General features: G+C 36.4%; 1 protein-coding gene across 1 annotated transcript; it reads right to left on the bottom strand.

Moving 5' to 3' along the window:
* On the bottom strand, positions 1 to 26874 carry atp1a3a (ATPase Na+/K+ transporting subunit alpha 3a). The gene is made up of 21 exons (XM_043237686.1): positions 26528 to 26874; positions 18990 to 19106; positions 18678 to 18737; positions 16647 to 16850; positions 15432 to 15545; positions 14950 to 15084; positions 14216 to 14333; positions 12469 to 12737; positions 9442 to 9640; positions 8520 to 8764; positions 7585 to 7777; positions 6504 to 6816; positions 5121 to 5271; positions 4847 to 5015; positions 3877 to 4031; positions 3670 to 3793; positions 3408 to 3553; positions 2286 to 2416; positions 2089 to 2190; positions 1913 to 2004; positions 1 to 1047 (listed from the first exon to the last, which is right to left on the bottom strand). Exons 1-21 carry the CDS (start codon positions 26531 to 26533, stop codon positions 1019 to 1021), a joined length of 3072 nt encoding a protein of 1023 aa, XP_043093621.1. The 5' UTR covers positions 26534 to 26874; the 3' UTR covers positions 1 to 1018.
* Positions 26875 to 27564: the final 690 nt, after the last annotated feature.

The following is a 27564-nucleotide window of genomic DNA, read 5'->3' as shown; positions in this document are numbered from 1 at the left end:
TGAGAAAAGAGAGATCCTTCTTTTTTATTTCATTTTTTGCTGTTGTTTCACGTATTGGTACATTGCTTTTATTCCATTTTTTTCTGCACTTATTTAAACAATGAAATCAGAGAGAAGTCTCTTTTTCCTAGGACACAGAAAGATTGTATTTTCTCTTTTTTAACGGGGAAAGAGGGGAAACGGGGGCGGATAGAGGAGGGCGGCTTCTTCACATCGTTCACGAACAGACAAACAGACGGGGACAGAGAGACGGACAGAAGGAGCAAGAGCTGGGAGGGAGGGGGGAGTGCAGGATAAAAGGGGAAGGAAAGGAGGAGCGAGAGAAAGAGAGAGAGAGAGAGAGAGAGAGAGAGAAAGAGTGAAAGGGTGGCAGTGTGCTTTGTCATGTCCGAGAAAAATGAAACCAAGCAGCTCTCAGACACACTTCTAACGTAAAAAAAAAAAAAAATCGAACAAAAAAGTTATGAATGATTAATAAAAACAACACTCGAAAAACAAGAAGCACATTGAAAAAAAAAGAAAGAAAGACAGACAGGTGCCGGATAGGGGTGAGGAAAGCTGTGCTCCTCTTTTTCCCCAGCAGAGGGCGAGGGTCTAAATGAGTTATGATCTTCAGGTTATTAGTATTTTTGGAGGGTAAAGATAACAGTAATCTAGCGTGGCAGTGTTTGTACAGGAGTCCCTGTCGACCGTGATTGAGTCTGAACGCAGCTGCTGGGTGACATCCATTACAGCGTGGTAAACCTTACTACTATCATACTGGCAGATTCAGCTGTAGTCTTTGGGCAGAAACGGAACAAAACAAAAACAAAGGAGCTTTGTCGTCTTCCTCTGTGGTCGGGCTTCTCATCTTCTTGCTTGTTATTTCGGTAAAAGGAAGGAGTGACGTGGTTGTTTCGGTTTTGGAGGAATGGTTGGAATGTGAAAAAGAGAGAGAGAGAGAGAGAGAGAGAGAGAAAGATGAAGAAAGAGATAGTGAGGGAATGAGGGAGAATCGATGAGTGAAGTATTTGACAATTCAGTAGTATGTCTCCTTTTCAACCCAACCTGAAGTGAAACAAAGAGAAAGAAGGGAAAGATTCAATTGTTGATGTACACTGTGAATATTATTAGCACTTTCTGTTTTTTTTTTTTAATCCTGCTTCTTCTAGCAGCTATTACCAAAATAAATATATCATGAATCACTTTAAAATAATATTCAATGGATTTAAAACTCATTTGCATTGTAAAATATATAATGTGCCTTTGTGCCGTTTAAAAAAAAATAAATAAATATAAATATATATAGATAGATAGATCCGTTGTTTTTGGAGCATTTGATTGAAAATTATTTTATACTCCTTTATTTCCTTCAGTTCATTTAAGGAGAAAAAAAAAATCCTTGATTTATTGTAGATATTTACTGTATTACTGTATATTTTGTATTCCTGTATTACTGTATATTTACTGTAATTTGGGGCATTTTTGTTTGTTTGTTTAAAGATATTACAAGATTTTTAATAGATTAATAGATTTTGCGCAGATGCATTACATTGATCAAACTGTACAGTGACAGTAAAGACATTTATAACGTAAAAAAAAACATCTTGCTGTTCTTTTGAACTTTATGATCATCAAAGAATCCTAAAAAAATGTCAGGATATCATTAATGCTGTCAACACTGAAAATTATAATATAAAATGTTTCCTCAGCACAAAATAAATATATTATTAGGATGATTTACAATAATTTAAAATTATTTTTTATGCAAAAATAGTATTGTTTTATTGAATTTTTGAACAAAGGAATGCAGCCTTGGTGAGCATTAGAGGCTACTTATGTAAATATAAGTACTGATATCAATCACGATAAGCCTGTATGCATAGATATAGCTATACGTGTATATATTTAGAGAATAATTTCAGCTCTGTACCTCCTGGGTTTCGGCGCAGGATAAGTTTTCGGATCTCATCATAAACAAAAATTAAGAAGCTGTAAGGGAACGCACAGAACCACCAACTGGGCCTGAGAGAAAAATAGAAATTGCATTTGTTAAATTGTTGTTTCCTCAATGGTCCATCAGAAGGGTTTCATGCAGGAAACACTCACTTGAGAGGATACATCCTGAGGGCCACGTCCATGCCGGGGCAGTAAGACAGGAAGGCAGCGAGAGCCGTCTCCTCAAACAGGCCAAAGATCAGGATTTTATTCCTGCAGAGAACAAGCACACTCTCTCAGCTTCGGTTCAGTCACTACGGGCCCTGAGCGAATTCCAGCGGATGCAGAGCACAGTGAGAGATACTAACTTCATGCCCTGCTGGAACACAGAGTTGCGTCGAGTCTTGCAGATGATGACGTCGGCCCACTGCACCACCACGATACTGACGAAGAAGGCCGTGTGACAGGTGAACTCCACGATCTTCCTCTGCTCGTACGTCTGACGGAAACATCACACTCGTGAGATTTTACGTGTAAAAAGAAAAAAGACTCAAGGAGCTGCAATAAGTATGCATGATGTAAGGACATTTATAATTTTACAAAAGCGTTCTGTTTCAAATAAATGCTGTCCTTCTGAGTTTTCCATTCATCAGAAAACCCTAAAAAAATAATAATAATAATAATAATGATTTGGTTTCATAGGTTTTACATCAGCAAATGATTTCTAAAGGATTATGTGACATTTTAAAATGTACTTTGTAAATTTTATAAAGTTTAGAAAAGGTGATTTTAAATAGGATTTTTTAAAATCCTAGCGAACCACAACTTTTAAATGGTAGTGTATATTTATATTTATTATTATTTTTGCTAGATTTGTTAGATTTATTATCATTAAATGATATTTGAATAGTTGGTGTTTAGAATTAAACTTTTGTCAATAGCTGAAGAATAACATTTTGCTTGAAAAAACTCTTGTCAAAGTCTTTATTTTGTTGTGTGTTTTGATCATTTTTATTATTATTATTTTTTAGAATGTCTATATAGTTTTTATTCATTTTTATTTCAGCTTTAGTTTTAGCTATTTTAATACAGCAAGGAAATATGAGAAATGTTTCCTTGGGAACTAACTGAATTAAAATGAGTATATATATATATATATATATATATATATATATATATATATATATATATATATAATACTCATTTTAATTCAGTAAATAAATAAATAAATAAATAAATATATATATATTTATATATTTATTTATTTTTTCAGTTAACATATACGTTTGATTATATTTTGTGGTATTAGTTTTGCTTTCTGTTCTTATATATGAACTTCGATTCCTTTTCTTAGTTACACTTTTTGTCTTAAAAATCTGTCTTCTGCTGTATTGTTATGATTATCATGTTATGATAATCAAAAGATGGATGCCAATGGGCACTGAGAGGCAAATATTGAAAATGTGATTAATTCTTTTCTGCATTTTTACCCATTGCTGTCCGTAGCTGTCCTCCAGGTCATTGTTGGAGCGATCGTCCCAGTTTAGCCGGATGCCCACCAGAAGACTGGGAAGCCAGCCGTTCTCAGCCAGAATCACGAAATAACTAAAAAACCCTCCCAGGGCTTGAATCATACCTGCATATTTGAAAGCAGACACATGAAGTCACTTACAGTCGGTTCATTTTGAAACATTAGACCAGTCGGTCTGTACAGAACGTCAGCTGGTCTGAAGTGAAGAGTCGTTCGCTAACCGATCTGTCCGTAGGCGATGCTGATGAGACGCTCGTTCACCAGCTTGTCCCTGTGAGGGTTACGAGGCTGGCGCTTCATGATGTCACTCTCTGCTGCTTCATAAGCCAATGAGATTGCAGGGACCTGAGACGGCGATAAAAGACGTATATGACAGCTAGAAAAGAACAGTTCCTGTTGCATTCAAGAATACGTGCAATATGTCTCACCATGTCAGTGCCCAGGTCGATGCAGAGGATGGTGATGGTTCCGAGAGGAAGAGGAATGTTGACCATGATGAAGAACAGGAAGGGTGTGATCTCAGGGATGTTGCTGGTCAGTGTGTAAGCGATGGACTTCTTCAGGTTATCAAAGATCAGACGACCTGGGAGAGGGAAGAAAGTTTCTCTCATTCATCTGGATATGCTTGCATTTTGTTTATGCTGCCTGGCAAATCTCTTAGTCGTATTTATTATTTGGTGTAAATATTACGGATTTTCCTTCACTGTTGTTGTCTTGTATCATTAACAACTTTAAATACATAATTAAATATTAACTATAACCATATTATTTTATATACATTTAAAAATGAAAAAAGTTACTGTACAAAGACACACTCAGCTGTTTATTAATTAGTTTCAATGTTACCTACTTTTTTATTTTGCTGTCCCTTAAGCAATTCTTGATAAGTGTTATACAAAACAAAAATATAAATAAAATGACGTTAAAGAAAATTAAAATGTTTTTGTTTATTGAAATTATTTTAATTGAAATGATCTGGAATTTAATTTCAGTCATATGCCATATTTATTAAATGTTTAATTTGAATTAATTATTTCAAATTTTTTTGTCTAAATATTACCTTAAAATTTTTAACTATTATACTATAGCATAATAAAACTAAAATGTTTTTTTTATAGTTTATATTTTATTTATTTTAGTCATGTAAAATTTAAATCTGATTTATTTGTAAAACATTCTCATTATATTGTAACATATCATATTACATTATATTTGTTTATATGGGCCTCGGGTAATCTAGCAACCGCTACATTTGTGGAATGTAATAAAGTCTTAATGAAAAAATAATGACGAATAAAGAGCAAAATCCGGGTCAGAGGCAAAAATAATTGCCTCATACGAGCTGCTCTGGATTTCTTTCTATCCTTCCCATATCCTTTGTGTCCCTCGCTCTCCTACCTTCCTCAACTCCAGTAACGATGGATGCAAAGTTGTCGTCCAGCAGGATCATGTCTGCTGCCTGCTTGGAGACGTCTGATCCAGAGATCCCCATAGCAACGCCGATGTCTGCCTTCTTCAGAGCGGGCGAGTCGTTCACTCCATCGCCAGTCACAGCAACGATGGCGCCCTAAACGACAGACAGACAGCGCGTGTACCAATACACTCGCTTATATTGTAATTGTGATCATGAATGAACTATAATTCGATCGAAATCCATTATTTAGGTGCGTACCTGTCTCTGGCAGCCCTCCACGATTATGAGTTTCTGTTGTGGAGAGGTCCTGGCGAACACAATCTCTGTGTGATTCTTCAGCACTTCATCCATCTGCTCCTGTGTGAGATCCTTCAGATCTGAGCCGTGGATCACACAGGCTTTGGCATCCCTGACAACGCACACATCAAGAATACCAAATGAAGATCGGACTAAACGTACGGCTGCTGTTTAAAAAAGAAAAGCAAGCAGTATTAGACTAATTTATTTCACATCATTCAGCGTACAGTCTTTTTAGCATGTTTCTCCCTGAAATTAGACACTGTACCTACACCATTATAGGGCAAAATAATTCAAAACTTGCTATTTCTGCACAAACAATATATTATAAATTATATTTTCCAAGTGATTTAAAAGCCTCTTTTGGTTCCTTTTTCCACTATAAAGAACCTTTTGAGCATTAAAACATTCTATATTGAACCATCAATGCCAATAAAGGACTATATATTCTAAAGAGTCCACTTGTTTTACCAGTGACCTACTTCTGAAGTGATCATAGAGAGTATTATAGAGTTATATAAGCATGAGAGACATTCTTGGTTCGAACCAGCAGGATTCAATTTAGACGTGTTCCTGGATCAGCATCCTTTGTCATTCCTAGAAACAAGATTCCTATCAAGCAAAGAAAAAAAATACACCATTTCCTAAACCTAGCCTACTTCTACAAGCAAATGATTGGTGGAAAATAATGTTGTTAAAGCTTAATCCCAAGCCAGTAATCCGATGGGTTGATGGGAATGCCGTTCCAGCGCTAAAAACACGCTGATCCAGGAAAACGTCCTTGGGAAAATGATGAAAGTTAAGCACAGGCCTCCTAAATGTGTTTTTCATTTTTGATATTATTCATAATACTACAAGACACTACACGGATTTTGGAGCTACCCTGTAAACACCTGACACATGAAATATTAGTCTGAAAATATATTCAGAATTTATTTATTTATTTATTTACAGTTTATTGAACCTTAGACATAATGAACTGTTTGACTGCATGTGTTTTTTTGCATATCATATTTGATACATCAGGATTTTATGGTTCATTATATATTTATATTCATTTAAAACATCTAATGCATTGCAATACAATGATGACTGAGATAAACATAACTCAAAAGCATGACTTTTTCTAATGAATAATTAACTAAACTGTAGTGTCTTCAGTCCAGCAAGTGTTTATCTTGAAATATTACTAACTAATTTTTGTGTTTATACAAAAATCAATAAATATTTTACAACAAAGAGCCTGTGGGCCCCAGTTTTGATCAAGTTGCTAATTTAAAGGCCTCGGGATTCTGTGTATCAAACATGATGCAGCAGGCTTGTCTGTGTGTTTTTACGCTCTACCTGGGGTTGACCTGGCTGACGGGAATGTTTAGTCGAGCGGCGATGTCCTCCACGGTCTCGTTACCCTCAGAGATGATCCCCACACCTTTAGCGATGGCCTTGGCCGTGATGGGATGGTCACCGGTCACCATGATGACTTTGATTCCAGCTGAGCGGCATTTGCCCACGGCGTCCGGGACGGCAGCTCGGGGCGGGTCAATCATGGACATCAGGCCCACGAAGCACAGGTTGTCCGTCTGGAAGTTAATGTCGTCTGTGTCGAAGGCGAATCCTTTGGGGTACTTGTCCTCGGGCAGGAACAAGTGGCAGAAACCTGGATGAAGTCAGAAGTAGTTTAAAGATCCAAGTGCGTATTTACATGCATATTTGTCACAAGTCCAGTCATCACCTGAAAGCAGAATAAATAAGCTTTCCATTATGTATGGCCATATATGTACGTTAGAATAGAGCGATATTTGGCCGAGATGCAACTATTTGAAAATTTGGAATCCGAGGGTGCAAAAAAATCGAAATATTAAAGTTGTCCAAATGATAGTTCTAATTAATGCATATTACTGTTTAAGATGTATTTTGATATAATGAAACATGCACATATTATGGGTAATGAAAAGTTCCCAGACAACAGGCTGACATGCATGCAAGGTCGGGAAACACTTTCATTGTCTTATAATATTAATTTATTTTTAGCTTATTTGTTCAATGACTCCCAAACAATTTGTTCAATGATGTGTTGGATTCATTTTAAAAACAACTCTTTTCAATGATTCAGAGTCAACTTAAATTACTTTATACATGGTGCACTTTCAGATTTAAAACCTTACAGGATGTTTTTATTCACTTAGAGCTGTGTTACACACTGCATGAAAAATCATTTTCAAAAATCCATAATAGGGGCACTTTACTAACGTAATGATTTTTGGCAATAAAGAAAAAATGATAATTTCGGCCAGTACAATGTATTATTGGCTATTGCTGGAAATACACCTGTGCTAATTACGACTGCTTTTGTGCTCCAGGGTCACGTTTGATATCCCATGTCTTTTATTTGAGGTTTCTCACGTAAAATCTCCCTGTTTCTCACCCAGCACTCTTTCTCCGAGTCCTCCGAGCTCCAGGTAGGCGTTCTGGAAGGCCTCCTTCATTTCCTCGTCCATGGGCTGCTCTTTGCCCTGCAGCAGGATGGTGGAGCAGCGGTCCAGGATGCGCTCTGGCGCCCCCTTCATCACCAGCAGGTAGTGGCTGTCGGTTCCCTCCTCTGTCTCGTGCACTGAGAGCTGGTGTGAAAACATGACACTGAGTGTTAATCACAACATCGTCTGAGCTTGTCTAATAATTCATAAAAATTAAGATATTAAAATGGTTTAAGTATTGTAGTTAATATTTAATAAAAATTTTCTATGAAAAAAAATGATCTATCTATCTATCTATCTATCTATCTATCTCTCTCTCTCTCTCTCTCTCTCTCTCTATATATATATATATATATGGGAAATTAGGTCCGTGGTGTAAATATAATCCATTTATAACCATGTTAAACAATATTTTGCTAATTATTCAAATAAAGAAGACACTACTTTTTTGAAAAAGAATATTTTAATACATTTGTAAAAACTTGAACTAAAATAAATTAAAATAACATAAATATATACAAATATAATAAAAAAAGAGTGACAATAGGAAATATTTGTAATTGAAAATGATATTAAATATTATATTATATAAATATTGTGTGATATATATATATATATATAGTATGTGTGTGTGTGTGTGTGTGTGTGTGTGTGCAAAACAGTCCTAAACTTAAAATAAATCATCATCTACAATCTACAGATTTTTACACACTGACATAAAAAATGTGCTATATTTACCTTCACTATGTTTATATATTTTAAATAACTATAAAAGTGTTTATGTAAAACAAACAATTTTACATATGCAATTCTTTAACATGTTAAGCAAGTGAATGTTACACTGACTGAATATTAAGTTAAAGGAAGCTGGTAACAGTAAGCAAACCTGGTATTTGTTGGTGGAGTTGAATGGAATTTCAGCCACTTTCTTGTTCTTGTCCCTCATGGCTTTGACGGATCCACAGGAGAGCTCGATGCACTTGAGCAGAGCCGATTCAGAGGCGTCACCCGCGACATCACGCTTCAGGATGGGTAGAGACTCCTGTCCCGCCTTAAACACGGCTCTGTTACAGAGCGCCGCCACACGGGCCAGAGCCAGCCACGTCCCAGAGCTCTTGTCAAAGGATGCACCTGATACAGGACACAGGATCAATCACAATACAGTAAAAACATTTCTACATTTAACATAACTTTTTTGAATATATTTTAAAATGTAATTTATTCCTGTGATGCAAATAAGCTACATTTTCAGCATCATCACTTCGGTCTTCAGTGTCAGATCCCTCAGAAATCATTGGCTGGAAAAATATTGTTTATGTGTTTATTAATATTATTATCATCAGTGTTGAATAAAGTCGTGCTGCTTCATATTTTTGCTTCATAATCGTTCCCTCTTTTTTGACTCGTTGATGAATTACTTCTTTTTATAATTTCTGCTTTCATTTTTTTACATTTCTAATTTCTTAATTTTTTTTTAATTATTTTATTATTTGTTTCTGCCTCATTCGCCATGATTGTTAAGTTTTCGATCACTTATTTCAGTTTTAGTTTTAGCGATTACAAGTTAAACAACTACAAATATATGGCAGCAAATTATTTCAAGGTCTAATTTTTATAATTACATATTTAAATACTGATTTATATGAATTAACTACATACACTTTCTGGTTAGGGTTAGAATTAGTGTTTGGCTTAGGGTTGCATGCAATTATGCATAATTAATTGTTATTGTTAAGTGCATGTAACCCCTTAATATTACATTTTATTTTATTGCACGCCTTATGTTTACTAATTGCTCATGCTCTCACCAGACTGATCTTCGGTGGTGTCTGCCTCATGGATCTGATTGTCGAACCACATGTGAGCGACAGTCATGCGGTTCTGCGTCAGGGTGCCGGTTTTATCAGAGCAGATGGTGGAGGTGGACCCCAGCGTCTCCACAGCCTCCAGGTTCTTCACCAGGCAGTTCTTACGGGCCATGCGCTTGGCCGTGAGCGTCAGACACACCTGAGAGACAGAGAGAGGGAGAGAAACAGGAACAGAGGAGCAGAAAAACCGAACAAAAGGAAGTGCGAGGCAGAAGTTCAAAGGAAAGAGAGGTGGAGAGAAAAAGAAACCGGATAGAGTTTTAGTGACATGATATAGTTGGCGATGTGGCGCAATGCAGCCTCGTGCAGTAAGAGAACAGTGTCAAATCAATAAAGAGGCTCTGAGGAGAAAGCCAAGCACGGCAGGAAGCAGAGAGGTCAGAAACATACTCTACGCCGTGTCCATCTGTCGAATTAGACAGGTGCCAAATTGAACAGCTGTGACGTGCCCTTAACATTCGAGACCCTCTAAAACGGGACGCTAGATATCAACATATATATAGTGTTCGCCTACTGTGAAGATAAAACATTTGATAGTACACAGTTTCTTTCTTCAAATTTTAGTAACGACTAAAATAATAAGCCTTTTAGGCCTTAATCTGTTTTATGACAGACTGAAAATACAATCTATATACAACAGATTCAGAAAAAAACTGCGTGAAAACTGTTAGAAAAATCTAGCGCTAGAAACTTGGGAAACATTTGACTGGTTTCCAGCACTTAAAAACAAAAATCTAAAAATCTAAATGAGCTTATATCACTTAAATATTTATCCATAACGTCAACACAAGACATTTTTGTCTACTTTTTTGCGATTTTATAATGTCCAATAGGTTACAAAGCCAATGCATACCTATACAATTTATAAAGGGCAGCACAACTGTTTTCAATAATGATAATAGTAAGTCTTCTGAGCAGTAAATGAGTTATGTTATAATGATTTTTGAAGCATCGAGGGACACTGAAGACTGGAGTAATGATGTTGACAATTTTTGATTATGAAAATCAATTTGAAAATATATCACCGTTTCGTCTTTATCTTCTTGTTCAACTAATGAAGCCTCGGTAGAAGGATCTTCTTTTAGTTGACTTTTTATTATGCAAAAGTGTTGTAATAATTTAGCATTGTATACCCTTATTTTCCTCTTTTAAATAAACAAATGTTGCATTTTAACGACCGAAAACATTTACTGTAAATATATAACTTGCGAAATAAAAAATGTAAATACATTATTCGCCGGTTTGGTTCAAAAAAACATCAACAACCTCAAGGTCAAAAAATATTCACAAAAAGTCTCCGCATACTCAATGCCAGCGTGTTTAGCGTGCATATTTGCATTGCATTCCGAATTGCGCATTTCTGAATGCAGTGATGCCAAAAAAAAATGTCTCCGCAGAGTATGTTTCAGGCCTATATGTGCACAGCAGCCAGAGGCACAGCACAGCACAGCACAGCCAGAGCCCCGTCAGTCTCTGTGTGGCAGCCACTAGCTCGCGCAGGCAACTAGAGATACCACAGAGTAATACTTTTTCAGATTTTCACATTGGCCTAGGCTTTCAACAGTGAGAGTCTGCAAAAGAACACAGGAAGAGAAAGAGAAGAACAGACAGAGAAAGAAAGACAGCGATAGAGTCACGAAGAGTCACAGATACGAAGGATTAGAGAGAGGGAATACAGTTCAAGAACACACACGGTGATATTCAACACTACTGGAGCGTTCACTGACACCACACAACCACAGACCAGAAGCCACAACACTCACTAACACCGTTACACCGTTACACTGAAGCAGATACACAGAGTAAAGTATTCAGAAGGAATATGTTCAGAATGGCACACTACTAATGCTTCAAATAGAGAACTATGTACTAGTACTATAAATTAAAAAAAGAAAGAAATTAAAACCAGACTTCACTCATTCTGTTTAGTTATTATTTAAAATGTGCGACATTTTTTTTACATTTTCCCTGTGATGAATAAATATAATATCAAAAGTAATTATGCAACTTTTTTAGAATAATTATTAACTCGGAAATACATTTATTTATTAATTTTACACAAAATACACTATCGCTGGGGGTCAATAATATTTGTAATGTTTTTGAAAGAAGGATGCATTCATTTGATCAAATATTATTATCACTTAATGACTGTTATCTATTTTAATATATTTTTAAAATAGAATTTATTTTTGTGAGCAAAGCTGTGTTTTAAGCATCATTACTTCAGTCTTCATTGTCACATGATTCTTCAGAAATCATTCTAATGTCCTGATTGTCATCTTTTTTGAGATCATTTTATTTGAAATATATATTTTTTGTAACATTATAAATATCTTTAAATGTCACTTTAGACTTAATTCATGCATTCATTTAAGACATTTGGACAATGACGTCCCTGAATTCAATAATGAAATGCCTTTAACTGTTTCATATTGTCATTTTACATCACTGACACATTATTTTCCTGTTAGATACTGTAAAGTTGCTTTGACGCAATCTGCACTGTTAAAAGCATCACATAAATAAAGGATGCTTGACTTGTCCTGAAACTGATTTGTTGCTGTATAAAATGATTAATCTCTTTAAACAAATCTTACCGACCCCACATTTTTGAAAGATAGTGTACATTTATTTACTGACCTACTATTGCCACTTGCGTTTTTATTAGTGAGAATAGATTGTAGCACACTACAGTTTCTTCCTAAGTAGGCAGTATGCAGTACATACTGTGAGTACGTAGTACATACTCTGAGCATATGTTAGTATGCTGTATGTCCATTCCAAACAAAGCCATACACAAAAGATAAAGAAACAAAACAACACACATTAAGTCACAAATTATTCTGAAAAATAACAAAAAACACGTACTTGGCACAGAAAGACATTTAAACACCAATAGGGACACCGATACACACTACAAAATTGTGACACAGAGAAAGAGAGGGAGAAGGCAGGGGTCCTCACAGTGACGGTGGCCAGCAGTCCCTCGGGCACGTTGGCGACGATGATGCCGATGAGGAAGATGACGGCCTCCAGCCAGCTGTAGCCCAGGATGATTGACAGGATGAAGAAGGTGACGCCCAGGAAGACGGCCACACCCGTGATGATGTGGATGAAGTGCTCGATCTCCTTGGCGATGGGGGTCTTCCCGGTCTCCAGGCCGGAGGTCAGAGTGGCGATGCGGCCCATGACGGTGCGGTCACCGGTGCACACCACAATCCCTCGAGCTGTACCTGAACGAGCAGAAGAGAACAGGACGACTTAACAAATAAATAAAGCCTAAGGAACATCACTGTAAGTTAAAAGAGTGTGTGAAGTGATAAAATGTGTGACCTACGCCGCAGTATTTAACAGCAGTATTAATTTAGTTATATATTTGCCAGTAATGTTATTGTTGTAAGGCTTTTGCATTTTGCCTTGCAAATGATAAAATAATACAAAGTATATATGCACTACTGTTCAAATGTTTGGGGTTGGTAAGGTTTTAATCTCAATGTTAATCTTTAATGTCTTTATTAATTTAGTAACACTACAGTAAAACTGCAATATTGTTAAACAATTTTATGGTTGAAAATAATTGTGTTCTATTAATATATTTCAATAACATTTTATAATAGCACACAAACATTTTTTTCTGAATTCTTTGATGAAATGAAATTTCTGAAGAACAGATTTTATGAAAATAGAATCGTTTGGAATATTATAAATGTCTTTCCTGTCACTTCTGACAAAGATTTATTGCTTAAAAAAAAAAAAAAAAAAATGCACGTGTAAATATTTATTATTTGTGGACTACAATTGTTATTAGATTAAACCAAATAAATATCTCTTTAAATTAAAAATTGCATAGAAATTGAAATTAATATGGCTACTTTGTTTCTTATTTCAGACCATGAACAAATGCGGCATGGCATATTAATGTGATGTTTTGTTTTGGACTGATTTCTTTTAATTTCACTCTGTGCTCTAATTCACCACATGGTGGCAGGAGAGTGTCTCCCTGGAGCAGAGCTGCCATCTAAAGCAAGGACATTGCCCGAGATCACGAAACACTGACACCCCGCTGACAGCTCTCTACTGAGCGGTAGGCATATGCAACGTCTCCTGACCTATCAAAACAACTGCATTACACTACTGACAAGAGCTGCAGACGCATAATTCAGTCCATTCTGAAAGAACTATACACGCAATTTATACATGCTTTCCTTTACAGATTTGGATTTGTTATAATAAATATAAATCATCCATCACAGGTAGAAAACCTGTCAAAGACTGCATTAGCAAATTAGAGATTGAGTAAGGAGAAAATGTTACTCGCTCCTGCAGTGTTATTCATTTATTCAGTCAAATCTGAATTGATCTGTGTTTTACCATCAAAGCGAAGTGTAATGTGTGGAAAAAAAGAGCGAAAAACGAGGGTGTGAGCAATCGCGTGGGCAGTAGACGAGTGGCAAGACGGGGCGCAGAAGTGAGAGGTTGTTGTCATGACAACGTCTTTCCTCTACGGCTGTTTTTGGCAAAAAAAACCCAACTAAACGACCAGGAAAAACATAGAGAGATTGAAAAAAGGGTGAAATGAAAAAGCAGAAATCGATCGGAGAAGATGAGTTCATAAAGAACAGGAAATGAAATAAGAGAGAGAGAGAGAGAGAGAGAGAGACAGTATGGAGGAGAAAATGAAGCGGTGATGCAGCTGCTATGGCAACCGTACCCTCAACGCAGTTGGTGGAGAAGAAGGCGATGTTACGGGTTTCCAGAGGGTTGTCATGGGTGCAGTCAGGTGACCTAGTCTGAGGCTCTGATTCGCCCGTCAGGGAGGAGTTATCAACCTGAAAAATTATGTACAAAAATATATATATATGTAACAAACTGCTGTTGGTTGGGATCTTACAGTAATAGATGTTACAGTAATCCAGCAGTTGCTAGGTCTGACGTAGAACATAACCATAACATTTATAAGGAATAGGAAAGGAATAGTTCACCCAAAAATGAAAATTATGGCTTATTTTAGGTGTTTTTTAAAAAAATGTATCCTGGCTTCCAGGCTTGGTGATGCTTGTGAATGACGGCCATTATTTTGAAGCTCTGTAAATCGGAGAAACCCACAAAACTAACCTATACGAGCTGGAAGCCTCTTATTTACGCTATAAACAAGAAATAGTTTTGTTACAAAAACCCATCAATCTGCTTTAGAGGACATGTAATGGCCTGCTTTCCTTCTGCATCGCCAAGATTGGAACAGCCAGGATGATTGTTTTAAAAACTTGACTGTGTTCATCTGAAAGAAGAAAGTCAAATACACCTAGGATGGCTTGGGGGTGAGTAAAATATGTCGTAATTTAAATTTTTTGGGTGCACTATTCCTTTAACTAATAATGCGATGTCTATGTATGACTACATACAAAGAGGGTGAAATCCATCCATGTTTTTGTTTAGGTACTGTACCTTGCAGCCGTGAGCAGAAATGATCCTGAGGTCAGCAGGGATCCTGTCTCCTCCCTTCACCTCCACCAGATCACCAGCCACCACCTCCTCAGCGTTAATCTGGAGCTTCTCACCTTCACGGATCACTAAAGCTTGCTGTGGACCACACACACACACACACACACACTTCAATTTCAACCTCCGACGAGTCCAAGGCCATAGGAGAGATTAGAGGAGAATTAATACAGTCTGGAGGATTCAGAGACTCAGTGCTGGGAGATAATAATTAGGATTATGACCAGAGAGGAAAACAGTGGATTAAGATTATTGGAGTATATTGGTTATTTGGGTTTTCGCCTTTGATCCACGAAGTCTGGTATTTTTAGTTGAGGAGCACAGCCAGAAATAAGCGCTGCAGACTTTCTCACTTTCGAATACTAATTTGGATGAAGAAGGATTAGGAATCAGAACCGAGGATATTAAAAAACTTTTATTCTGTGTACCTGGGGAACCATGTTCTTGAAAGACTCCATGATCTTCGAGCTCTTGGCCTCCTGGAAGTAGGAGAAGCACCCGGTGATGATGACCACAGCGGACAGCACGATCCCCAGATACAACTGTGGAGCGGACGGAGAGATCAGATGAATGTGGATCACTGACCTTGATTTCTCTGATTCACCTTGCGTTTGCTTTTGTGCCTCCTTTGGCTCACAAACCAAAATGGAAAGCATCGTGGTCAAATTCTCCGGTACAGCACACCAGAAATCACTCAGCTGAAGCCAATCATGAATGATTATGACATCAAGGCAGTTTTTTTCCTCTCTATATTACATGTGCATCATATATTTTCCTGTTTTTGCTTAGTGCAGCAGTACAGTATGACAAATGAAGAACAACAAATGATGCCAAGTACTGAAAAAGTCAAAAATATGTACTAACAATCAAAGGTTTTGAACATTAAAGTTAGATAACAAGTCTCTTCTGCTCACTAAACCCACATTAATTTGATCCCAAATATAAAAAAAAAAAAAAAATGTTTACTACAAACAACAATTTTTAAGACAACAGTATTTTATTTGAATATTTTACATTACATTATATTACATGTGATTTAAACTTTAATTTCAGCTTAATAAATCTTTATTTCAGATAAATGTGGATCTTTGGATCTTTCTATTCATCAAATCAATCCTGAAAAAAAAGTTAAATCATACTGAACTCTGAAGACTGGTGTAATGATGCTGAAAATTCATAAGGATCACAATATTATATTACATACATAATATTATATTACAGTTTTTACTGTATTTTTAAATAAATAAATGCAGTCTTACTGACCTTGTGAACAGTAGTGTATATGTTTCTCAGAATCAAATTATTTTACCCAAATGCACGAACAGTTTTGAACAGCTGTCAAAGGAGATTCAGTTATGGTTATGCTGATGCATGATACTATCCGGTCAAACCCTGACCAAAACGCAAAGTGTAAGACATTTCAGTGAAAGAGAGACTGAAAATGTTTTGTTTTAGAATTAGTTTTCTAAACCTAAAATGGAGGTAAGGCTTGTTATTATTCTCAAGCCAGCCTCTTCGAAGTGCTTTCAGCCACTCATGGCTTGTCTGTGTGTGTGTGTGTGCGTGTGTGTGTGTGTGTGTGTGTGTGTGTGTGTGTGTGTGTGTGTGTGTGTGTGTGTGTGTGTGTGTGTGTGAGCTCTCACATTGTCTCCGGCGGGTTCGTCCTCCGTGGCGGCCTGGATGGCGTAGGCCAGGAAGCAGAGGATGGCTCCGATCCACAGCAGGATGGAGAATCCTCCGAAGAGCTGTCGGCAGAATTTGACCCACTCCGGGGTGGTGGGGGGTGGGGTGAGAGCGTTGGGACCGTCCCGAGCGAGGTACTCCGCCGCCCTGGCATTAGTCAGACCCTTCAGGGGACAAGAGAGCGTGAGAAGAGTTCAGGTCAAACACTAGAGGGCGATGGCGGAGCTGTGTTTTGGGGGATTTGTTGAGATCACAGTTCCTGTTCTAAAACATTAGTGTTAAGCTCATTAAGGTGAAAGCAGTTCACTGTTAGAGGGATAGTTTACTAGGATAAACAAACAGTTGCCGGTCCCTACAGACTCCCGTACTATTTTTTCTATGCGATGGAAGTCAATGGGGACCATTAACTGGTTAGTGGCCAGCATTCTTTTCTATATATTCCAGAGGAGAAAGAAACTCATACAAGACTGGAACAATTTGAGGATGACTAAAAGGTGACAAAACATTTTTTTTGGGGCGGGGGTGAGGCTAAGTAAACTTTCATATTAAATAATATATATTATAATATATTATCTATATTTAAAATTTTTGCATATTAAATAGAACAATTCACTGATGCTTTAGGCGAAATATTTTAAAGGCAATATTTGCAAATGAAAAAAAAAACAAAGTTAGCAGACTTTAAATTAATTAAAAATTTTTTTGCTGTTGTTAAATATCAGATTTAATATATCAGACTTAATACCTCATAATACATCAGGCTCATATAATACGATACAGAGATTATGAAGCACATAGTTGAAGAGGGAAAACACCTCATTTATTATTCTGAGCAAATATGAGCAAAATAACTGAGCAAAATATGCAATTTGCTGCATGTGCTGATACTTATATGATCAGTAAGACGAAATTGTGATAACTTGTTGTAATGTAAATCAGTGAGTATCATTGAAAAGTACCATACATAGAAGTGCATCTAAATATCAGTTGTCACTTTATATCTCCTAAAAGTATGTCTTAGTAAGATGATATTTAAATGTTTAGCTCTGAGATCAAAGCTCTGTAGTTTTATTGTGGGACAAAAAATATATATATACAAATAAACAACATTTAAGTATCACATTTGATACTCATGATTTAATGACTTTTCTTTCTGAAAAACATTACAGATAATCTTTATAGTTATTTTTGTTTTTACTTCGTAAAAAATCAAAAAGCAAAAAGACACATGGACCACAACCTGATAATAAAAGGCCTTTAACTTTAACTTTAAAAAGTATAAACTATCAATCAGACAACAGAAGGGATGTGATAGATTGTGTACAGGTTTCCCAGGTTTTGATCATATTGATAATTAAGAGGCCTTGGACATTTGAGGAACAAATATAAGGTATACTTATTTTGCAGTACATAATGACCATTTTAATGGCATTTAATAAAAAATAAATAAATAAAAATAATAATTATATATATATATATATAAACAATTATATTTAACTTTAGCATAGATAGAAATTCCAGATAGAAATTCTTAGTCTTTCTGTACATCAGCATCAAGTTATCTTAAGCATCCAGACACATCTGCAGTTATGCAGGAAATTGAATTTATTCAGCAGAAAGAAGCAGACAGACAGTCAGGAAATTGCCTCTTTACTACATTCTCGAATGACAAGCAGTGTTCAGCTCCACTTCACTTTGATGTTTCTTTCCATAAGATTCTCAGAATATTATTTCATAATACATTCATACATTCTCAGAATGTTGACCTTATTCCATAAATATTACTACTTTGATACTCTGAAATATTAAGACTTTGTTTTAGCAAAAAGCCTTTTGTGATGCTATTTTTAAAAACCTTATTTTTGTAATACTATTTTGGATTTTAAGATGTATTATTTAAGGTTGCACTTCAGTGCCATCATATGAAACAGCTGGGCTGTTTACGTGATTTAAATGGTTGAAATTGTTCGGTGCTGCTGTCAGAAACTCACCTGTACGATGTCAGTGTTGTATTTTCGGCATACTTCTTCAATTGACATCTTATGCTCTGTCTGGGGGAAAAAAAAGGGAAAAGAAACAAGAGTTGCTGTACAGTGCAAAGATTGAACCACAACCTTGCTCCATTTGATTCAAGTATTTGAAAATCAATACAGTACGGTGCATTTAAAATTCATTTATGAAGCACTGAACTACTCGTTCTAGACAACACTGTGGCTAAATTAAATAACCTAAGCAGTATGTGGAATATAAAATGCACGTATTAACTACGTAATGCAGTTGAAGATGTATGATATGTGTCTTACCAGCGGTACTTCCTTCTTCAGGTCATCCAGGTCTTTCCCTCCCTTTCCCTTTTTAGGAGACTCCTTCTCATCTTTGTCCTGCGTGGTTGCCACGCGGTAGCTGTCCGACCGTCCATACTGCAGGAAAGAAACAAAGATGATTATTTTAACTACAAAATTATAATAACTACAAAAGTAGACCTGGCAATGGAAGCCCTTTGTTAATGTAAAAGCACACATGAAAACTCTGAGATATTAGAACTATTTTATAAAACAACACCTATATCTATTCCATACAAACATGTATGCAACTTTTACTTTCAAAAATGATACAAAATGATGTATATATATATATATATATATATATATATATATATATATATATATATATAATAATACATATATATATATATATATATATATATCATATAATATGTACACAAACACATACACAGCATATATATATATATAAATATACATACATACAGTATACACAAACATTTTTTTTTATTTCTGATGCAATTAATCGTGGTTAATCATTTGACAACACTAACATATAGCAATATCACTCTTGATATTAGGGTAATATATGTCACCTCGGAATACAAAACAATAAGTAATTTTTTTATTCTTGCCATATAAGCCGGGCAGTTTGAACTTTCAAAAAAGCTACAAATATAAATCTATTCTAGCAGACATAGCGACTGTAAAACCAAGACTTTAGAAAAGAACAATGGCTATATTTCGCATGCTGAAAGTGAATTAAAAACCTTTTGGAGGCTCAAACGGTAGACACGAAACAGGTTCAGATTCATAAACCAGAGAACTTTAACAAAATGTGTCCCGGGCTGAAACTGCAATACTAACATGACACACAGATGGACTCATATTTAAGCATCACTCAGCACCTTCTGCTGCTCTGCGAGAGGCGCACGGAGGCTGAGGAACGAGAGGGGAAATGCTTCATCCACTATCCTGCTTGGCTTTGAAACCGTGAAGCATTAACAGGAACCCCGTGCGGGATACGGGGGTGGTGCGAGCGCAGGGGGGCCTCGAGGGGGGTCTAGTGCACTTCAATCCACATTAGGGCTTTTCATTGATGTGGCATCCCCTGATTTGCCGTGTGTGCTTCTGTGACCTATTTTAGCTCGCATGCACAACCAGACGGCATTACTGTCAGATCCACCATTACAGCTCACCAGCGTGCTAACATGATAAAATGCATCCAGAAATTATTTTGATGTAGAAAGCTGGTTCATAATATTATTTTCTAAAAAAAATAATTATTAAAGGGATGAAATATGACTGCAGATTTGACACAATGTCTGAATATACTTCCAAAGTAGTTTATATTTAATTTTAATGGTTGACATAGCAGATTTTGTTTGTCATTAATGTTAATTATAAGGTTTAACTGTACATGGAAATGAAGAAACAAAAAAAAAATAATGGCATATAAATATGCGAAAGATGGGGGAAACCCACTCCAAAAAAGACTTTATAAATATTGAAAATATATAAATATTGAAAATATTAAATTATGACATTATTTTTAGTAGCAGCTTGTTTTGGATTAACTATGCTCCAGGATTATTATAATTAACTAATATATATATATATATATATATATATATATATATATATATATATATATATTTTTTTTTTTTACTTGAAATGATTGTTAAATAAAATTAAATATTTTAAAAACACGTTTTATTTCAAAAGGAACATTTCTCATTTTCATTCATTTAACTTCATGTACTAAAATAACTAAAGCTAAAATTGAAATAAAAACTGATAAAGTTTAATTAAACAAAAGTTTAAAAATAAAAATAAAACAATAAAAGTACCTAATTCATACTGTTCAATGAGACAGCACTTCATTTGTTTAAAAAAAAAAGAGTTTAAAAATAAATAAATAACCAAAACACTACAAAACACAAAAAGGCCAAGATTGTAGCATCCTTGCGGCCGTGTGTTGAAACAGTTTGACCATCTGTCAAGGGTTTTTCCTCTTTCTATCCTCTGGGTGAGACAGCGGAGCAGGATTAAGACTGTTTACTACAGTCTGGATTAACCTACTGAACAACCGTAATCCCGCTCCTGCTTTTCTCTTATTCATACATTCAATCGCTCAGATGCTTTGAAATACACTTTACTGTCTATTTTTGCCTTGTTTGTTTATACTTTGCCGTCTAATGCAGTCCAATCATCTTGAAAGAGCTGCCTGACACGGGTACACTGTGTTCTCTCCGTATCGTCGTTCACGAAACATCATCCCTTCGACTGTCTGCGCTTCTCTCTCCATCTCTCACGCACACGTGCATCACATTTGTGACCCTGAGATCAGACGTGGCACACGTGCACGTTCATGTTCACTGCCATCGGATGCGTGGAGAAGTCGAGCTGCTCCACTTTAATAAATCCAGTGGCTTTTTCTCAGGCCTGATTAAGATTATGTTCTCTTAGAGAGAACCACGAGTGAACTGTAAGAGGTTCCAGATGAGAGCTTGACCGTCATGTTAATATTACAGAAATGAAAAATCTGGATTTATTCACCCGAATGTTCTGTTTTCTTTATCCTGTAGGCTGCACCGGGGCTATTACTAACTAAAACCATAAAAAAAACTTAGTATAAATAAAACTTGTGTCAACTGAAATAAAATATAAAAAGTAAAGTTATATAGCGCCTTAAAAAAAGTATTTCATTTCAGCTAGTTTCTTAGGCTACATTTCTAATTTTCAGCATTGACGTAAAACAACTAAAACTACAACTTAAATAAAATATAATAACAACTGCATTGACATATTTAAAAACAACAAAACAAAAACCAACACACGCAATACTACTAAAACTTCCAATAAAGTTAAAATAAATCAATACAAATACAATTCTGAATATTAACAAAAACTATTATAGCATCCCAGTTATGCTGAAATTAAGATGGACTATGTTGTAAAAAATGTGCAAGCAAAATACCTTTTTGGCAAATAAAGCAAATTTATTTTATTACTTTATACTCAATTTACATTCTTTATATGTTTACGAGAAAATGCTATTTCAGTTTCTCTACTTATTTGCAGTTTCTCTGTAATTACTTGAAACTTACCAGTCATTTTTGACTGAAAACTGATTTTCAAAATTGAATCTTAAACTATTTTTTTGTGCAAAAGGAGAAAATTTTGAAAAAGTGAATCGTGATCGCAGATATCCAATTCTAAAAATATCCAAGAATTAATGGAGTCCATTTGACATGTTTTGGTTAAATTATTCACTGAAGAAAATATATATTTGTGGAAGTTGTAAAGAAAACAAAGATTACCAGAATACGATTTACCAGAAAACAATTAAAAGTCCTTTAAACTCAAAATGTCACGTTTACTTGAATGTGTTACTTCTTTGTAAAATGTAGTAAAAATTTGCTTCTATATTTTTCACTTTTGCAAACACTCAATTCTGACATTTCACAACAGGTTTCAAGTCACACGAGAACCAAAAAACCATTCGGTATCATCGATATCAAAGCTTGCATGAAGCATCTGTGATTTACATGCTCCGTTGTTTCTCAAACAAAGCAGCTTAAACCGTACAGGGTTAGAACAACATGAGGGTGAGTGAATGATTCATCTCCCGGAGAACTAATAATAAATCAAAAAATAAATCACAAAATGGGCTCCAGATGAAACATGGCCGACATTGAGAGTACCTCTCATCTCTCTCTATCTCTCTCCAAGGCTTCATGTAATGACCTTGAGGACATGGAAACACACAATGTACCATACACACAGTAAAGGATTACACCCTACAGAAACCTTGCTTCTACAGTACATGGATAAAGCACACATAAATGTTAAGGCTATAAATGGCTAACTGAATGTAAGAGTTATTCCTTATGTCGCCGCAGAAATGTTAAAATAATGGAGTAGGAGAATGATGGAAGTTTAATTCAAGTGCACTGAGTAGTGTCCAGTAATGAAGCATATTGTGCATGCATTCAATTCAGCCAAAGGCAAAATTAGTATGAGCAATGGTTTCCCAAACTCCAAATGTCTTTAGCAAAAACATGTCTGATATTTATAAAATGAAAAGATTATAAAAAGGTTATTCAAGTGTATGTATACTCACAAATATGCTCGGTTGAATAAAAATCATATATGCATATGTTTTACAGTCATACAGTAAAAATTAATTACATTAATGGGAATTCATGAATATTTTAATAATAAATACATGAATAATAATAAATGTGCTCATTTGAATATATGAAGTGTGAAATTCGACTAACAAACCTGAAAAAAAATTACTTGTGCAATGTATTTTTATTAAACATGTTTTACATCTTCCTTGTCGCTAAAAATGCTTTTCGCTACTAAAATTAGAATTTAAAAGCATAATCGTTAATTTTAGCACGCGCCAGACTGTTGATGCAACGTGGTCGCTGTGGTTTGCTAAATATATAGGAAAGCAACCTTGGCGTGGAACAAACTGATTAAAAACCAGCTATTGACATTTTGAGGGCCAATCAAATCAGCTGACCTTGAAGGTCTCACAGGATATGACGTCATGTCGGCGTCTGGCAAACTGACTGATAGCGTGTCTGCTAGCTTCACTTCATATGACCCCCGGGCTTCGACAAAAAAATAAGGCTTGATTGTGTGCTTTAGTGGAAAGTACACACACACACACACACATATCCAAAATCACTCGGTGAGAATGAACTATTGAACGGCGTCCATTACACAACCATCTATTATAAGACTTTTCACCACCAGCCTGTTTCTCACTCACGGATACACGATTATCAGCCATGCAACATGTAAAGTTACGTAAACGCATATTTAAACCCCCCTGTTGCTATTTCTGCTTAAACAACAAACCGCATTACAAACCCGAGTTCACACTAGCAGACGACATTTCTGCTATTCTAAGCATCCTAATCACCTGCAGTGCCCTTGAAGCCTTCAGACAGGCTCGCGTCTTCGGCTTCATGTCCCAAGGGCATCGCGCAGTCACCCTTCAAGAAACATTCACGTCATACTAATTGCCGACAACCCCGAGCACCTGAGCCTCTCGCAGCTGCCTCGCCGCTGTTCTCAAGGTGACAAGGTAACCGCCTGCTGTTCACCTTCCCTGCCCTGCGCCCCTTATTCCCTTACCGTATCAGCCCATCCGTGACATCACTTCAGAGCTCGGCTATAGTCAAATATTGTCATACTGTATAGCTTATACTGCATACTATATTAAAAACTAGCAAGTTAAAGAGAACACACTATGTATGGGACTATAAACATGTTGATAGTTAGGTTGAATTAAAGGCTTACTCCGCCCCAAAATTAACATTTTCTCATTAATCACTTACTCCCATGTCGTTGGTGTAGAATCAGTTTGTTAAATTGAATCATATATTGTTATACTATTTAACGAGCTACATAGACTACATAGAGACAATAATCAATATTTACTCACTCAGGTTTTTGTTTATAATGATTAAAACAACTGCAAACAAGTATTATATGAACAACTGTACATTATTATGAGTACGCGAAATTGAATAATGTACAAACATTATACTGTATACACTAAATACTGTACTGTACACTACATTCATTTTTGAGGTTGTAAAGATTTTTAAAGTACATTTAACAAATACTATATGCAAAAAAATTATTGCTATTTCAATAACAAAATGTCATTCATTTTCATTGTGTTTGGCCTGATTGTTTCTTCGTCATTTAAAAAAAAATTACAATTATGTGTAAGCCAAGTATGGTAACCCATATTCGGGATTTGAGCTCTGCCTTTCACTTATCCAATTGGACACACACACACACAGTAGTGAGTATGAACACACACCAGGAACAGCCACTGAAATCCACTGAAAGTTCACCGAACACTTTCTTGGGGAACCAAAAATTGTACTATGGCATTGCTTTGGAAATCTTTTGGAACCTAAAATTTCAAGCATGCGATGATTTTCACATCTTATTATAAATCCATTCAACGAATGGTCAAAGCAGAGATTCATTGTCTTGCTTGAAGGCATATCAGCCGACAGCTGCGGGTCCTGAAAGAGGAAGTGAGTGTTGTGTCGCGGCGCTGCACAGGCCAATCGCGACACTTGTTCGGGAATTTCCACTCTCATTGATCAACCTCCACTTTGACGCAGTCACCGACCGTCGAGCCCGGTTACCCCTCCGGGCATCACGACCGATATCAACATGTCAAAACGGCACAGAAACCGAGATACAGAACCTCGCGTGCGACGGAAAAGGTATCGTTCGAAAGAGAACGTTGCGTCGCAACATCGCCGTTAAATTCCAAATCGAACGATTTGTTTCGTTCGATTTCGGTGTTCGATTTCCAGTTCTGGTTATTATTGCAAGGTCGCAAAATAACAAGCTAGAAGGCTTGGTGTGACAAACGAGTCGTGAATCAGCAGACGTCCATTTTGACGCAGACGTCTACTGACCAATTTGACACACTTTTGGATATAATTGTTGTCATAAATGTGATAAGACGTTGGGTAGTCGGCTCTGAAACTACTGAAACGGGTCAGTACAGATGCAGTCATCCCATAATCATCCGCTCCCCCACCCTCATCCGCGGTTAACGCCTTTCATTTAGGAGACTGACAGAATTTCCCTCAGACTTTCCAGACCCGCAAACGACGTATAGACCAAAAAATGTGGAAAAAAACTCGCTCGGTTATTAAGATTTCTTTTTACCTAAACTTCCCCGTCGTTTGTCGTTAAAGTGAATAGTCGGTTTATAAATTGGTTATTTTCAAAAAAGGTGGTAAGCTATAGCCAACGGCATTGCGGATTTGCAGACAGAAATGATGACTTTGTGGAAATGTAAGTTTTCTGGTGTCACGTTAAAGGCAGACGTAATCCCGAACGCCAAACGATCATTACTGCGGTAGTCAACGTTATTTTCCTGACGCGTTGTCATGGCACGTTTGACAGAACGAGCAGAGGCGCAAACGCAAACGTTATAATCATAAAGTGCTTCTGAATACGCGTTATTATGATATCACATCGGTATGTGCTTGAACAGTACCAGTTAGTAATGATAATTTTGCTATCATTTTTGCGTTAACCTCAATGCGCCTTTTTTTTGTGTATCGAATGAGAGTAGCGCCTATAAATTAAATTTCTAGCATTCAATTTCAAACGACTATATGATAAATATACCTAATGTGCCAATATGCGCGTGCCAGTTCACCAGTATTCTTCATTTGTTCCATTTAACTGCATCATGACGCATCGGACTGGGTGCAAAAAATGAAGCATCCCATTTGACGCAATTGCCAAACGATCAAGCCGCGTTATTTCACAATGTCATTGACGTTAAACCCGCAGTCTAGGGTTAAAACGCTCACAGTATAACCGATGAATGGTTGCTTAGCATTTACAATGTTTTTAATAGTAAGCAATACGTCAATTGACAGATAGATGCACCTGTTTAATGCAACGATTTCCATCCAATCTCGTAACCCCGAATAATTCTAAAAGTGCATGGCATTCAAAACGTGCAAGCATTTAAAAGAGATTCTTACCCCCATTTTGGAGCCGTCAGTCGCTGTGTCTTCAGTCAGTCAAACTGCGTTTGGTTTCAGTCAAGCGGGAGAGAAGAAAAAATAGGCTCTTGAACGGATAACGACGGGCGGCGTTTGAACGACCCTCTGTCTATAAATTAAATCTATATATTCTTGAAGATACCATGCATAGTAATGTATTACAGGGGGTCTGCATGAAGGAAAAACTTAAAGAATGGCCCAAGCTGCATGGGTTTCTAAAAGCACATGTGGCAGCCTTTGATATAATGATAGAAGAGCATATGCAGCGCAGAGGATTATGAAGCGTCTCTGGCTCAGAATGATGCCGGCGAGATGAAGAGCCGACGCGCTCCTCTGTCTCTCTGTGTCCCTCCGCCGCTAGCGCTTCGAGTCCGCGGCACGCACTTTTTATCCCTCCGCGAGCGGCAATAGTCCCTTAAACGCCTGCAATGTACAGACACGCCAATGAGATAATCTTCCAGAAGAATCTGCTTATATTAAGAGAATTTTACAAATGTGGATCTCTAACTAAACGTATCAGCATACACTTGTTTGATTACCTATCTGATACGAAGGTGGATTATTATGCTGAATCATGGCAGAACCACTGGACAGGCTAATGGACATAATATTTCACAGAACAACTAGAACCCTTGTGCTATACAGTACTGCTTTTGGCATGTACCATGGTATTATATGAAATCATTTGAGTGAAATGCCACGGTAGAAGAACGTGGTAAGTTTGTGGAGTCTGTAAACTTAACAGAACACATCCTAAAAGTTCCTGTTGTCAAGAAATGTCATTATTTATACTGAGATGCTACATGGAAAATCAAGTTACTGTATTAGCATCTGTGGTTCCATGAAGAACCTTTAACATCCACGGAACCTTTCCTTTCCACAAAAGGGTCTTTACGTTGGATAAATGTTCTTCACACTAAAAAAATGGTTCTTTTAAGAACTGTTCACTGAAAGCTTTCTTGGGGAACCAACATGATTCTACGCCATTGCTGTGGATATCTTTTGGAAAATTTGAA

The sequence above is a fragment of the Puntigrus tetrazona genome, chromosome 4, assembly GCF_018831695.1.
Source record: "Puntigrus tetrazona isolate hp1 chromosome 4, ASM1883169v1, whole genome shotgun sequence".
Taxonomy (NCBI): Eukaryota; Metazoa; Chordata; class Actinopteri; order Cypriniformes; family Cyprinidae; genus Puntigrus; species Puntigrus tetrazona.
The sequence above is the reverse complement of the archived record's forward strand: the minus strand, read 5'-3'. Positions and strand labels throughout refer to the sequence as shown.

Coding starts and splice junctions, on each gene's coding strand:
- atp1a3a (XM_043237686.1), bottom strand. Junction 4,032..4,846: donor CGTTACTGGAGTTGAGGAAG/GTAGGAGAGCGA, acceptor TCCCTCTCCCAG/GTCGTCTGATCTTTGATAAC. Junction 3,794..3,876: donor TCGACCTGGGCACTGACATG/GTGAGACATATT, acceptor TCGCCGTCTCAG/GTCCCTGCAATCTCATTGGC.